At 46.3% G+C, this 14,889-nt stretch overlaps 1 protein-coding gene across 5 annotated transcripts in view; it reads right to left on the reverse strand.

Moving 5' to 3' along the window:
- Positions 1–14,889, reverse strand: part of Reck (reversion inducing cysteine rich protein with kazal motifs) — a 76,150-nt gene that overhangs the window by 5,235 nt on the left and 56,026 nt on the right. For all 5 annotated transcript variants that reach the window (XM_052716015.1, XM_052716017.1, XM_052716016.1 and 2 more), the window contains 6 exons: positions 14,139–14,279; positions 11,179–11,367; positions 9,398–9,520; positions 7,608–7,779; positions 2,122–2,314; positions 879–1,098 (listed from right to left, as the gene is read on the reverse strand). In XM_052716015.1, coding sequence (XP_052571975.1) covers positions 879–1,098; positions 2,122–2,314; positions 7,608–7,779; positions 9,398–9,520; positions 11,179–11,367; positions 14,139–14,279 — 1,038 coding nt within the window. The remainder of the gene's footprint in view (positions 1–878; positions 1,099–2,121; positions 2,315–7,607; positions 7,780–9,397; positions 9,521–11,178; positions 11,368–14,138; positions 14,280–14,889) is intronic.

A 14,889-nucleotide genomic window follows, 5' to 3' on the forward strand; every position in this document is an offset into this window, starting at 1 on the left:
CTCTCCCTGCTTCTCTCAGTTAAAAATGTTTGTGTTCATCAAAATACTTCAACTATCCATTCAACTACTAATTAATTGTTCAGATACTTTAAAATAAGTAAGTATATGCATTTAATCCAGCAATCCTAATTTTTTAAATTTAAATACTACTTTACTTGCTTATTTATTGATGCCTGATGGAAAATTGTGATTGAAAAAAGTTGACATGGTATTGTTTTTCTTTCTTTCTTTCTTTCCTTTTTTTTTTTTTTTTTTTTTTTTTTTTTAAAGACAGGGTTTCTCTGTGTTACAGCTCTGGCTATCCTGGTACTCACTTTGTAGACTAGGCTGGCCTTGAACACAGGTCTGCCTGCCTCTGCCTTCCGAGTGCTGGGATTAAAGGCATGTACCACCACCGCCCGGCTTTGCTTATCTTTTTAATTTTAAAATTAGATCTGTTCATTTTATTTTGTGAGTGTTTTGCCTGTATGCATGTATGTGCACAATGTGCGCACCTGGTGCCAGAGGAGGTCAGAAGAAGACACAGGATCCCCTAGAACTGGAGTTACAGATGGCTGTGAGCCACTGTACTGGCACTAGGAATTGAACCCAGGTCCCTCTGAGGCAGCTCTCTAGCCACTGCCATGCTCTTTGGAAGTCAGCAGAGTAAACGCTAAGGCAAGCCACAGCTTTGAGTTAGCTCAGAATAACTGCATGTGGGTCTCTTGAACTTTCTACTTTTTTTGGCTAGAATCTTATACTGTATCCCAGGGTGCCTGTATCCCAGGCAATCTTCCTGTCTCAGCCCTGAGTGCTGGGATCACACTGTTTCAGGGTCTCTCTTCTCAAGGGCTCGTGTTCCGCCCCACCCCTGCCTACCCCACAGACCTCCAGCTTACCGGGTGGAATGATGGGCTTGCAGCCGAGAGCCGAGAGGGAAGGGCACTTCACAGCAGCACACTCGGCCGCCGCCGCCCCGGCACTGGGTTCAGAGAGGACCCCGACAGCCTGGCAGGGCCCATGGTAGTCGACTGCCACCCGATCCGAGTAGGCAGCACACACACTGCTGTACGTCTCACCATTGTGCCCACAGACAGGCTCTCTGGCTCTGCAGAAGGGCTGAGGACAAACAAACACCTTTTAGCCTGCAAACTTCTATGGTATGTCTTTTTAATGTGAGCACAGAGCTCATCTCCCTGTTTTGAGGAAGTGAAAAGACACAGGTGTAAGTTGTGGGGATCTTTCAAAGCCCTTGCGGTGGACTAGTAATGGGCTGTCGTCTCGAGTGGAAAAGCCTTTGAAACGTGGGTGCTCATTGTGAAACAGATACAAGATAAAAATGTCCCCTTGGTACTCCTTCACCCAGACTTCTCTCAGTAGTCACGAAGGTCTGAATAAAAAGATCGCTCTTCATGAAAAAGTGGAGACCTTACCATTTCATGCTGGGTGGGGGAAAAGGGGAGCTGGGCAGAGAGATGAGCGAGCGGAGCAGACCTACTCTGTACTATTAGGCAGTTAGGAGTATACCTGGGAAACACCCTAGCTGGGAAGAGCGAGCAAGGACGGAGAGAAGGGGGAGGTTAGAGCAGATGGTGTCCCTGTAGGTGGGACACCAGCTCCAAGAGAAAACAGTAGCCAGACCAGCTGAAGGGACCATCCCCACCATGGACAGAGCATGCCAATGCTGGTGGCCTGCAGGCAGGTGATGCTGGACCCAAAGATGGGAATCCCCCAGCAGAGGTCAGCACAGGATCATGGAGGCCGGTGGGACGCTCCAAGGAGGCTGTCCATAAGGTCAGAAGCCTAAAAGACTGAGGCAGGCCTATGTAAAAGAGTCTTAGAGATTTTCATCTCCCTTCAACACAGTGGGCGGTGAAGGGGGAGGGGGAGGGGGAGGGGGAGACAAGTGGTGAGGCCGCTTTTCTTCCTGATTGTTTTCTAGGGCAGCCCACAGAACTGTGGACAGTGAATGGTGGTGAGCACACCGGCTGGGAAGCTTGAAGTCTTTTCCTAGGAGTGACTTGAGGCCAGGGTCCACGTGCTTTTGCACAGCACTCCGGTGTCAGCAGAGGACTTGTCTGCTTGTCTGGAGAAGATCAGAAGCTGACTTGACCCCCTTTGGTCTGGCAGCCAAGCACATACCTGGCAGGGGCCTCGGTAAGACAGGCTTTTTCCTCTTTGGTACAAAGTGCAGAGATTGCTGTGCTCCACGTGCTCTGTGTCACACACAGGGTCGCGGACCTGCTCACAGGCGAGCTGTCGGTGCACACACTCATACTGGCTACATCCAAATTTATCAAAGGTCGTCAGGCAAACCTGTGGTTTTGGCACACATCTGAAAAATAATGAAAGCCAGCAGGTGAACCAGAAGCATGGAGGGACTGTGGTGGGGGCAGCAAAGCCCTGGATGTGGGTGGCCCTGAAAAGCAGGAGAGAGACAGGGTTAATGGAGCCTAGGAAAAGGAGGACAGTGAGAACAGAAAATGGCAGACACGCTCCTCAGGGGGAATGAATGGCTGAGTGGTGAGCCCAGGCGACACATGGAAAAGGGTGTTCTAACTGGAGCCTGGTAGGGAAGGGGAGACAAGCAGGCTAGGCTGAGGGAACAGCCACAAACACGAGGTGGGTTCCAGGACGTGCAGCGGGGGAGGGGTGGCAAACAGAGGGGAAAGACCGAGGACTCATGCATGGAGTACAAGTGCCCGATGTGAGACCAACAGTGAGTGGAGTCCAACACTAAGGTCACAGTCAATAACAACGGATCACTTCCAGATGTTTCATTTATCAAGGCAAAGTCTCACTTAAACAGCCCTCCTGGCCTGAAACTTAATATACAGACCAGGCTGGCCTTGAACTCACAAAGATCTGCCTGCCTCCTGAATGTGGGATTAAAGGTGTAGGACAGCCAGGAGGTGGTGTTGCATGCCTTTAATCCCAGTACTCGGGAGGCAGAGGCAGGCCAATCTCTGTGAGTTCAAGGCCAGCCTGGTCTACAGAGTGAGTTCCAGGACAGGCTCTAAAGCTACACAGAGAAACTCTGTCTTGAAAAACAACAATAAAAAAAAGGTGTAGGACACCATGCCTGGCTAGGTACTTAATTTTTAGCTTGATTAACCGGAGTCTATCTTAAGCAAGCTTCACTTTTTATAATAAAAAATTCAAGTTCCTGTGCCTACTAGATGGGAGCATTGATGTAGGGGGCTTATGGAATATGAGGATGCCACAGAAGCAAGTCCTTTCTAGCAACGACACCTCACAAGGAAGGAATGAGAACCAAGGGTATTGGAGAAAACTTGGTAATCTAGGGAGAAAAAAACTGATCAAGTTGAGTAAATAGAAATGGGAGGGTTGGACTGATGGGGTGCTCAGGGGGCAAAAGCATATGCTGCACAAGCCTGATGGCCTGAGTTTGATCCCAGAGCCCACAAAAGAGCCAGCACACACCTGTAGTCCTCCTACAGACAGACAGATGGAGGTGTGTCAGCACACACCTGTAGTCCTCCTATAGACAGACAGATGGAGGTGTGTCAGCACACACCTGCAGTCCAGCCCCCACAGACAGATGGGAGGCAGAGACAGGAGGCTTTCCCAGAGCACCTGAAGTTCACAACACAGTGGCAGAAGCAATGAGAGAGATCTTGCTTCAAACAAGATAGAACAAAAAAACCAACTCCTGAAAGTCGTCCTGTGGCATGCGTGCCTATACTCACAAGCACACATATATACACATATCATATACATATACGATACACACACACACACACACACACACACACACACACACACACACACACACGCAAGAATTTTCTTAAGCAAAGGAAATAAGAGGATCACAGGGAAAAGCTGACACTCTGGAGGGCAAATTTAAGTAAAATGATCAAAGTAGTGATAGTCTTGTTTCTTATTATATCCTAATATTTAGAAAAATGTCTGGTATATCAGTAGATATTTGAGGGAATAGAACCTTTTCTTAAAGAAACAAAAAACCAAAAACCAAAAAAATCCAAAATCCAAAATTACTGCTTTGAACAGATAACACAAACCCATGGATAACATGAAAATGTGCAAGAGAAAATGAAAAGGTAATGGCATATTGTGCAGGTAAGTCTCCTCCTCCCACACCTCATGTCCCAGCACCGCCCGTCCCTTTTCCTGGAGGCAGCCATTTTGACCTATGCCTCCCTTATTCTTCTAGAGAGATTTCACCAAGGTAAGAACCTTCGCAGGTACTGGTCCAAAGGGAGGGGACTTTTTCCTTTTTTTTTTTTTTGGTGCTGGGATTTGAACCTAACTCGTGTTAGGCAAGGACCCTACCACTGAGCTACATGCTCAGCTCAGGTTTGTGCATTGAAAACTGGGCAGTGGTGGTGCACGCCTTTGATTACAGCACTTGGGAGGCAGAGGCAGGTGGATCTCTGTGAGTTCGAGGCCAGCCTGGGCTACAGAGTGAGTTCGAGGACAGGCGCAAAGCTACACAGAGAAACCCTGTCTCGAAACGCTCCCCCCCCCCCAAAAAAAAAGGAAGAAGAAAAGAAAACTGTCTCAGAGGCTGAAGAGCTGGCTCAGTGATTGAGAGACATCTCTTCAGAGGAGCCTGGTTCAGTCCCAGCACCCCACATGGCAGCTCACAACTGCCTGGAACTCCAGTTCCTGATCTGATACCCTCCTCTGGCACCTGAGGGCACTGTATGCACATGGTACATAGACATTCATGTAGGCAAAACACTCACCCACATAAAATTTTCAAATAACAACAAAACAGCTTTGGGCCGAATTGCCCCCCAGAGAGGATGTGCTAACCCTCTTCCAGCCCCTTGTATGTGACAGCATCTGTTTCCTAAATTTATGTTAGCAACTTTTGGTCTTTGCCAATCCAGTAGATGCAAAGTGGCACACAATTCCAGTTTTAATTTAATTTACATTTCTGGCAATATGAGGAAGATTAAAAGTTGGTGCTAACTGGCTGTATGCTCATAGAATTCACTTAGTCTTCCCTAGATTATGTAGCTAGCTTGTATTCTTTGGTCTCCCTGGCAGCTGGCTGAGGCCAAGCAACTGAGCTCTAGACAGTGGGATGGATGTGGCTGGCAGCAATCATGATGAGGGCGCCTCTTCAGGTGGCTCAGGAAGGCTTCCCAAGAACACCCTCCACCACCTCCCTCCTCGTATCTGCTAGCCAGAAACAGGGTATATAAAGCTTTACGGAGTTGCAGAGATGGCCGTCACTATCAGAGGATCCCAAGTCTCTAAGGAATGGCTACTGGGGGCAACCTGCTGAACACCCCAACGGACTTCATTTCACCTTCTACTATATGAAAGAACTGAATTTCGGTGGTTTGCATACAATAGCTATAACTTAAACTTTAATAAAGTTTACTTAATTAAACTTTATTTAATTTACTTAAACTTTAATAAAGAAACACATTCCCATCCCCAGTTTGAAACCAGGAAGAAAAAAAAAGAAAGAAAGAAAGAAACACATTTCCCCTGTCTTAGGGTTTCTACTGCTGTTAAGAGACACCATGACCATGACATCTCTTACAAAGGAAAACATTCAAAAAAATAATAAAGGAAAACATTCCACTGGGGCAGGCTTACAGTTCAGAGGTTTAGTCCATTATCATCATGGTGGGACATGGCAGCATGCAGGCAGGTGACAGAGAAGGAGCTGAGAGTTCTACATCTTGATCGCAAGCAGTAGAGAGGGAACTGTGAACTGGGTGTAGCTTGAGCATAGATGAGACCTCAAAGCCTACCCCTGCAGTGACACACGTCCTCCAACAAGGCCACACCTACTCCAACAAGGCCACACCTCCTAACAGTGCCACTCCCTATGGGCCAAACATTCAAACGCATGAGTCTATGGGACCATTCCTATTCAAACCACCAAGCCCTAAATGTTCAAGAACCACTTCTATCTTTTTCCAGGTTTATTTCCTTGACCCATTTTTTCCTATGAAGCTGTTATTGCTCACCAGTTTCACAGTAAGATGATATTCTTCACACTGATTTGTCAGGGCTTTCTCTGTGATATTCTTCCCAATTTGTCATTTGTTACCACGCCCTCCCCCCCAAAATGTGGTTTTCATGTAGCTGAATTTTTCAAATTTTTCTTTTTTTTTTTTTTTGGTTTTTTTTTTTTGAGACAGGGTTTCTCTGTGTAGCTTTGCGCCTTTCCTGGATCTCACTCTGTAGCCCAGGCTGGCCTCGAACTCACAGAGATCCGACTGGCTCTGCCTCCCGAGTGCTGGGATTAAAGGCATGCGCCACCACCGCCCGGCTCAAATTTTTCTTTTATATTGGCAATCTATCCAGAAAGGCCTCTCTACTTTGGAGATGTAGCAAGACCACTTTATTCAGGATATCAGCTGGTAAACTCTGGATTTTGTTTCTGTTGTCTGGGTGTGATGCTGGCTTTACTGCCAACCTGACACAATCAGGAATCCCCCGGAAGAGGAATGACCTAGATCATGCTGGCCTGTGGTCATGTCTGCGGAGACTGTCGTAACTGTTGTTACGGTGGAAAGGCCAGCCCCGAGTGTGGGCAGCACCATGTCACCGCCTGAGCAATGTATGGAGCTAAGGAGCAGCAAGCGGGCAGTGCAGATGGTTATTCCTTTCGCTCTGGCCTGCCCGCTTTCCCTGCAGGAACGGACTGTAACCTGGAACTCTGAGCCAAATGAACCCTTTTCTTCTCAGTCTCTTTTGTGTTCAGGGTGCTTCATCACAGCAACAGCAGTGAAACCAGAACACGGACCTTCAACAGACATGTGGCTGACTCTTGGCCACTTCACTAATCAGCAAATCTCCCCTTACACTGTGCCAGTTTTCAAGACGAAGAAACAATTTCCTGCACAAACGCCTTCATCAGGAGCGAGCTGTGACTCTGGGACACGGCTTGCTCAAGTCTCAGAGGTGAACACTCCAGGTCCAGCCACACTTGCTTGGGGACCACCACATGCACTGCGGCATCATCAAGGCCAGGTCACTGTCATCTGGCTTGGTGAGACTACAGAGGAGGGAGTCCAGATCTTATCAAGTAACACTAAAGCTGCACTTGGTGAGATTTCTCATGTCTAATTCCTACAATGACTGCTCGAGTAGAAGAGGCCATGACGCTAATAAGAATGCATCCACGTCTCTCAGCTCTCTTGCTACCTGCCGTACCTTACTCTGTTTCAGCATTATAGAAGCCCTGCAGCTCCCAGCATACATTTCTGTTGCCATCTGCCGTCACCACACCAGCTTTCCTTCCTAGCCCCCACCCCTGCTGGTCCCAGATCCAGCTGAGTGTCATGTCCAGCACCTCTGAGGCCCTTCCCTCCCCAGCTGCATCAATTGCTCTCGATCCGCACTCCTAATCGCGCAGCCAGGGAGCTCTATGCAACTCTTTCTCTCCGGACTCCACACTAGTCAGGACAGAGATAGAGTTTTCTTGAGACATCTCAGCACGCAGCACAGTATGACCATGAACCAGAATCCTCCAGCTTCAGTGCCCCAAGTGCTGGGATTACAGACATGCGCCAGACTACTGCATCCACCTTTGTATTCTCATCCTGTGGTGCAGGCCAGCAGAGACTTTATAAGCACTAGTCTTTGGCTGAATAAATAAGTAGCACTGAACTTACCTTTGGCTTTTTGGGCAGAGGTTAGGATTGCAGGGATCTTTGGAGACACAAGGTCCAAACTCAAACTGATGGTCTTGGAGACCCACACAGCGGGCAATGCAGGCACTGGGGTAGGTGCGTCCATTCTGTGCACACACAGGGACAAACTGATCTGCACAGTTACAGGGCAGACCTGAAGGGAGGAAACAGCCTCAAATGAAAACATACATTCCCTTCCATGTCCTGATGAAGACAAACCACTAACAAATCATGTTAAAATCATGTTAAAATGGAACTGTATAGTAACTAAGGAAAAGACAAAAACAAAAACAATACAAACCACAATCCCTGACATGGATTTTTATTTTATTTATTTATATATTTTAAAGACAGGGTCTTACCATGTAGCCTTGGCTGACCTGGAACTTGCTATGTAGACCAGACTGGCCTTGAACCCAGACATCCACCTGCCCCTGCCTTCCCAGTGCTGGGGTCTAAGGTGTATGCCACCATGTCTGGTTCCGGATAGAGATTTTAAAGAGAGCAAAGCTTTGAAAAGTTCTCTCTCTCTGCAAGATGGCATTCCTTTGTCCTTTTCACGGCTACTTACTGGGAGTCTCCAGACACTGACCCACATAGAAAGAGGCTATAGGCAAGAATAAAAAAACTCACTGTCCTGATCTGCCACATCACATTTGGAAATCAGGTAACTGAAGTCTAGCTTGGGGATTTCCTGAATGTTAAAAGATAATACCAAAACAACACAAACTTTTGTGACTGTTTCTCTCCAAGTCATGTTTGGACTGGGACACTAAGTCACAAAAAATATGGTACAGTTTTGGGCCAGTGGAATCCCTTAGATTGTGCCAGCTAAACTGGAATTGTCTTAATTTACTGCAGAATGGCAGGGAGCACACACCCTAGGAAACATAGGTCCATGTAGAAGAAGCATTTTTAGATGTTATTTATAAATACATAAATTTACAAATGACTTCTTTCGAAGTCCTTAGGCCTCTTCACTGCCCACATCCTCTGTGGCGTCTCTAAACAGAGGGACTGGCCCTGTCAGAAGACAGCAGACACACGGGACCCGTCCAGTGCTGCCGACAGGGCTGGAGGAGTGAGGCAGCCCCAGGCTCATGGCACTGGGGGAGGGCGCTGCATGTCTACTTCTGTTACCCCACTGTTCTGCAGGGCTTAAGTTAGTAAGTCCTCTTCTTGTCCTTCACCCCACAGTGTTCTGTCAACCTCAGGGAAGGAATCAAGTTGCCACTGCATTGGTGAGAATGGGGACAAGCAGAGCTACCTAAAACCCATGCCATTTTCCTGGGAACCAAGGTTATTTCAGTTCTGGGGAAGGGCAGACACTGAGAGACACCATCGGACAGTGCCGTTAGCACCAGCAACCGCAGCTTTGCAGGAGAAAAGGTCCCGTCACCTCACCAGGGTTTGCACCTGTAGGTGCCGGTGTCCGCAGGACACTCCATCCTCAAGTCTGTGAAGTCAAGAAAGCAGTACTGGTTTTGTTTGTGGGAGCCTGTGCGATCAGTGGATGAGGAAGGCTGAGAAAGAACCTGATGAGAAACAAGCCTAGAAGTACACAGACACCCTAAACTACCTCAGGAGGCTGCACATGGCTTCCTCTGCAGACAGAAGCGGAGAGCCAGAGGAAGCCATCTTGCTCTCAGATTTGATACTGACGTTACTATGTATACACTTGCAGTTAGGGCAATTCCTACCCTGCCTACAAGAGCATGTGAGGGCAAGGAATGACTGCCCCTGGAGGAGGGGCTCTGGATGCCCTTGGCTACCTGTGAAGGTGCGATGGTCATCGTCCGAACTGTGCTCGCTGAGGCAGAGGCGGGTGGAACACACTAAATTGCCAGCAAAACAAGAACAGACGTTGCAGTCAATATTGAAGGATGTTCCATGACCTGAAAGAAAGAAAACCCCAATTTTTTTTGTTTTGTTTTTGTTTGTTTGTTTTTCTAGACAGGGTTTCTCTGTGTAGCTTTGGAGCCTGTCCTGGATCTCACTCTGTAGCCCAGGCTGGCCTTGAACTCACAGAGATCTGCCTGCTCTGCCTCCCGAGAGCTGGGATTAAAGGTGTGCGCCACCTCCGCCCGGCGAAAACCCCAATTATATTATGTACTAAGAAATAGACTAGAGCAATGTGAGATGGCTCTGTGGGTAAAGATGCTTGCTGACAAGCCTGAATCCAATCCTCAGGACCTACATGATGGAAGGAGAGGACTCATTCCCCAGCTTGTTCTCTGACATCCACAGATATGCTGTGGCACAGACACACACACACGCACACACACACACACACACACACACACACACACACACACACACTAAAAAACAACATAAATTTGTTTGAGAGTATAAAAAATTTAAAGTCTATTACCACTGTGTGTGCACGCACATGTGTAGGGGGCACGTGTGTGTCACAGTGTGGATGTGCATGTCAGAGAATAACTTTCCCAGTTGGTTCCTGCCTCCCCAGCACCGGGATCACACGTGTGCACCACCATGCCCAGCATTTTTACGTGGGTCATAGGGAATCAAACTTAGGTTGTCTCAAAGCGCTCTACCAAGTGAACCATCCCTCAAGTCCCTCCAAAAAGTTTTACATCAATTCTTGAATGGTGACTTCTGAATACATAAACTAGGGACTTAAATCTAAGATGCTTGTTTTGAGACAAGGTCTCACTGTGTAGCCCTGGCTGTCCAGGAGCTTGCTATGTAGACCAGGCTGGCCTCAAACTCAGAGATCTCATATCTAAAAGGCAGCAGTATATTCTCAGAACCTAACTTTATTGTCCCCAGGTCATTCCCTCCCCCAATCCAAGTTTCCATATATATATATGTGTGTGTGTGTGTGTGTGTGTGTGTGTGTGTGTGTGTGTGTGTGTGTATGTATGTATGTATCAGGCTGGCCTGGAGCTCACTCTGTCACCTGGGGTGACACTCAGAGCGATCCTCTCCATCTCCCAAGCACTGGGATTACAGGCAAGAGCCCCAGTGCCTAGCAGTGGCTCTATGAGCATCAGCTGTGAAGTGGGGGTAGGAACCATAACAATAACTACATAAGGAGGAACTCAGATAATTAAAAGAGATAACGCGGGGCAAGACTTGGCTATGCCTGGCACACAGTCAGGGTTTACTGAGGTTAACAAGCAGGCTCTTCTTGGGAGGCTTCCAAGAGGGCTCTTTAGAAGTCCTAGTACTTGCTGGTTGTGGTGGTGCTTGACTGTAATCCCATCACTTAGGAGACAGAGGCCAGAGGATTACTGCAGGTTCAAAGCCAATCTGGGCTATGGAGTGAGCTCCAGGCTAGTCTGGGTTACATAATAAGATCCTGTTTCCAACAAAATACAACACACACACACACACACACACACACACACACACACACACACACACACACAGAGTGTTCTGTATAGTTTGAAAAGTACTGTCCTGGAATATATGGTGTACAGACTGTACTCTTTAGCAAGAACTCATCTAATATTCTTGGTGCAAAGTGAAGACAGACAACCAGTCTCGAACTGTAATGAGACCAAACACGAGTATGCCCAAGACTCACTTTTTCTTTTCCCTCCAACAATACAAGACTTCTGGAGGTCGATACAGTGCATCTCCATACAGTTTTCCAAGAGGCCACTCTGTCCACAGGAACAGATTTTGTAACAACCCACTTCTCCTGCAGAGGACGGCACCTGGATCAGTGTCCCCTGACGGACAATGAAGTCAGACGCCTCCCCCAGTTTGCAACCTGTACAAAAATACAACCGAAACCAAAACAGAACTGATAATGTGGTTCTACGTCATGTTTCACACTACCCACACTTCACAGAAGTCTTCTCGGACTGTGTAGCTATTGAAGAGGTAAGAGGGGGATGCTACGGAGCTGGAGAGATGGCTCGGCGGTTGAGAGCACCGGCTGCTCTGTCAGAGGACCCAGGTTCAATTCCCAGCACCACATGGTGGCTCACACCATTATAACTCCAGGTGACTGGACACCCTATTCTGGCCTCTCTGGGTACTGAGCTCTCATGGTACACACACAGACACAGATAAAACACTCAAGCACATATAAATAAATATTTTTGAAAGATTATGTTATAGAACTTTGACCAAATTAAGGAATTGTTTTTGCTCACTGACCAAAAAAATATATCCTCTCAAATAAAATTCCATGTTCTATGGGTGATTAAGGACTTGTACCCCACAGTTAGCTACAGTTTAGTACAAAATATATTATGAAGCTACATAGCTTTGGCCAAGCACAGCAGTACACACCTGCAATCCCAGAACTCGGAAAGCTGAAAAAGGAGGATGGCTTGGGCTACTATACAGTGAGACCTTATAAAAAAACAAACAGGCAAACAAGCCGGGTGGCGGTGCACACCTTTAATCTCAACACTCGGGAGGCAGAGGCAGGCAGATCTCTGTGAGTTCAAGGCCAGCCTGGTCTACAGAGTGAAGCTAGGACAGGCACCAAAGCTACACAAAGAAACCCTGTCTCGAAAAACAAAAAACAAAAAACAAAACATAAAAAAAACCAAATAAGCAAACAAGGAAAACAGAGCTTTTTATTTCTTTGGGCTAAACATATTTAAAAAATGACAAAATGTTTTAATAAATGAAGTATATAAACTGACTATTTTTAGAGTAATTTTGACCAGGACAATTTTTAGTGATGGAACATAAGCATACAACTATAAATTCAAAGAAAAATTGAGTATCTGGATGGGCTTAAGGGAAACCCATATTCTAGGTAATACATTTTTAATTTATCATAAAATGGGCTTTCTGGCCGGGCGGTGGTGGCACACACCTTTAATCCCAGCACTTGGGAGGCAGAGCCAGGTGAATTTCTGTGAGTTTGAGGCCAGTCTGGTCTACAAAGTGAGTTCCAGGACAGGCTCCAAAGCTACACAAAGAAATCCTGTCTCAAAAAACAAAACAAAACAAGACAAAAAAAAAGGGTGGGGGGGGGCTTTCTAAGTTTAGCAAAGCAATCTGGAACTGTTGCTTGTTACATAGTTTGTAATAGAGAAACCATTGCCACTGTATTCCATTTTCTTGGTAAAGAAAATCCTGGCTAAACTATAAGATAGTGTCAATGGACATAAAACACCACTCTGAGGTTTCAAACAGCCCACCACATCCTTTCAGCTAGACTCATTCCAACTGGTCTGAATGGTAACCGGCACACACTCATGTTATTCAAGCAAACGTCCTTTAGACACCACACTTAGTTCATTTTTTGCTCTTTTTACTTGTAAGATTTTCTAAATGTTGATTCTAACATGATAAACATATTCAACACAGAAACAGATGAAAAAGAATCACAATGTTATTGCAACTATATTCAGAACAAGTGGCAGAGATCAAGACTATCAAAGCTCTATGAACTGCATTTTTCAGGGGCTAAATATGTGACTCGGTGAGTGGACAAGCACATCCCTGTAGCATGCAAGGGCCTCAAGTGGTCCACTAATATGTGATATGAAACAAAATAATTATTTGTATGCATTTCTTATGGTTTTGTTTGTTCAATATTTTTTTTTGTTGTTGTTTTTTGTTTTTTTGAGACAAGGTCTTACTATGTAGCCCTGGCTGTCTTGGAACTCGCTATGTAGCCCAGGCTGGCCTCAAACTCACAGATCCACCTGCTTCTGCCTCCCGAGTGCTGGGATTAAAGGGGTGCACCACCACACCCAGCTATTTGTATGCATTTCAACATAACATTAATCTTCTTATTTTTATAGGGTCTCACATTACTCAGATTGGCCTCAATTCCATTCTGTAGCTGGGGTTAGCCTTGAATTCCTGGAACTTTGGCGTCTACCTCCTAAGCACTGGGATTATAGGAATGCACCTCCACACCTAGGCTGTTTTGTTTTTGTGGTGCTGGGGAATGAGTCCAAGGCTTTCTACATTAGGCAAACACGCTCCTGCAGAGCTACATTCACAAACCACATTAACCTTAGAGAGATGATTAATGTCATGGTGAGCACGACATTCCTCCATGCGCTACAGAGAAGCAAAGAAAACCATGGACAATTGATAGTCTGTTTTTCAAACATTACAGCATGGAAGAGAAGGGACAAAAAGCTGGCTCAGGTTTCTCTTTTCTTCTGTAGTCAAGAACCCTGTAACTTGTATTGACAGCATTAGTTTATAACTGAAATGACACAATGAAAATTCTTTTTTTTTTTTTTTTTTTTTTTTTGGTTTTTCGAGACAGGGTTTCTCTGTGTAGCTTTGCGCCTTTCCTGGATCTCGCTCTGTAGACCAGGCTGGCCTCGAACTCACAAAGATCTGCCTGGCTCTGCCTCCCAAGTGTTGGGATTAAAGGTGTGCGCCACCACCGCCCAGCGAAAATTTTGAATAAAAGAATTTTTGTGGGAAAGGCTCAACATCACAGGACAATAAAGCACAGAGAAGGCCCCTGTCGCCTGGGTCTAGTGACAGCTCCAAAAAGGAAACAGCAGCAGCATGTCCATGTCCACCTCCCACTCCCTGCCCCACCCTTACCTTGAACACAAGCGTACGGAAGGCAGGGCTCTCCAGACGGACACCCTTTTCGGTTTACTTCACAGAGCTCATTGGCTGGGCAAGGATTTGGGTTACAGGGATGAGTCACTTCTTCTACGATGTTACCTAAAGCACTTGGCCCTGAAATACCCAAAACAGATCAGTGTCACCAATCTAAAAGAATACCAAGTCTCCAAGTTATCTGGCTTCATCATGGCTGGAATAAACGGGGAGCTCACAGACATAGAGCGAGGCCCGATTCTGACAAGCCCTAACTAAACACTGGCTTTCCTCATCATTTGTCAGTTTATCACAACACACCCAATCATTTATTTAGTAGCAGGATACCTCTAATACACTTGGAAGACCCTAGGTACTAGGTACAGTAATGGACAAAACAGACAAGCTAACAAGGGGTTAATATCTGCAAGAGATAAGATAAACTCATATAAGTAGTAAGCAGTTCAGAGATGAGACATATTTGGGGTGTGGTGATCAAATACGTATTTATGTGTAAGGCGGATACTTCTGCACTTTAAAGAACAATACATGGCAATCTGTTACAGCAACCAGAACCCCAGAACACAATTCTATCCACCTTCCAAAGTCCTGTCAAGGAGGAATAGCACTTCAAGCACTTGAGATATTTAAGAGCACTGCTATTCAAACTAGAGCATCCTTCAGTGTCCCTCCTGCTCAGTCCTTCTCTTCCTCACAGACCTGACTGCTCTACGCAGCTCGGAGTAGGAAC

Source organism: Peromyscus californicus, unplaced genomic scaffold, assembly GCF_007827085.1.
Source record: "Peromyscus californicus insignis strain IS unplaced genomic scaffold, ASM782708v3 Scaffold_5__1_contigs__length_169319896, whole genome shotgun sequence".
Taxonomy (NCBI): domain Eukaryota; kingdom Metazoa; phylum Chordata; class Mammalia; order Rodentia; family Cricetidae; genus Peromyscus; species Peromyscus californicus.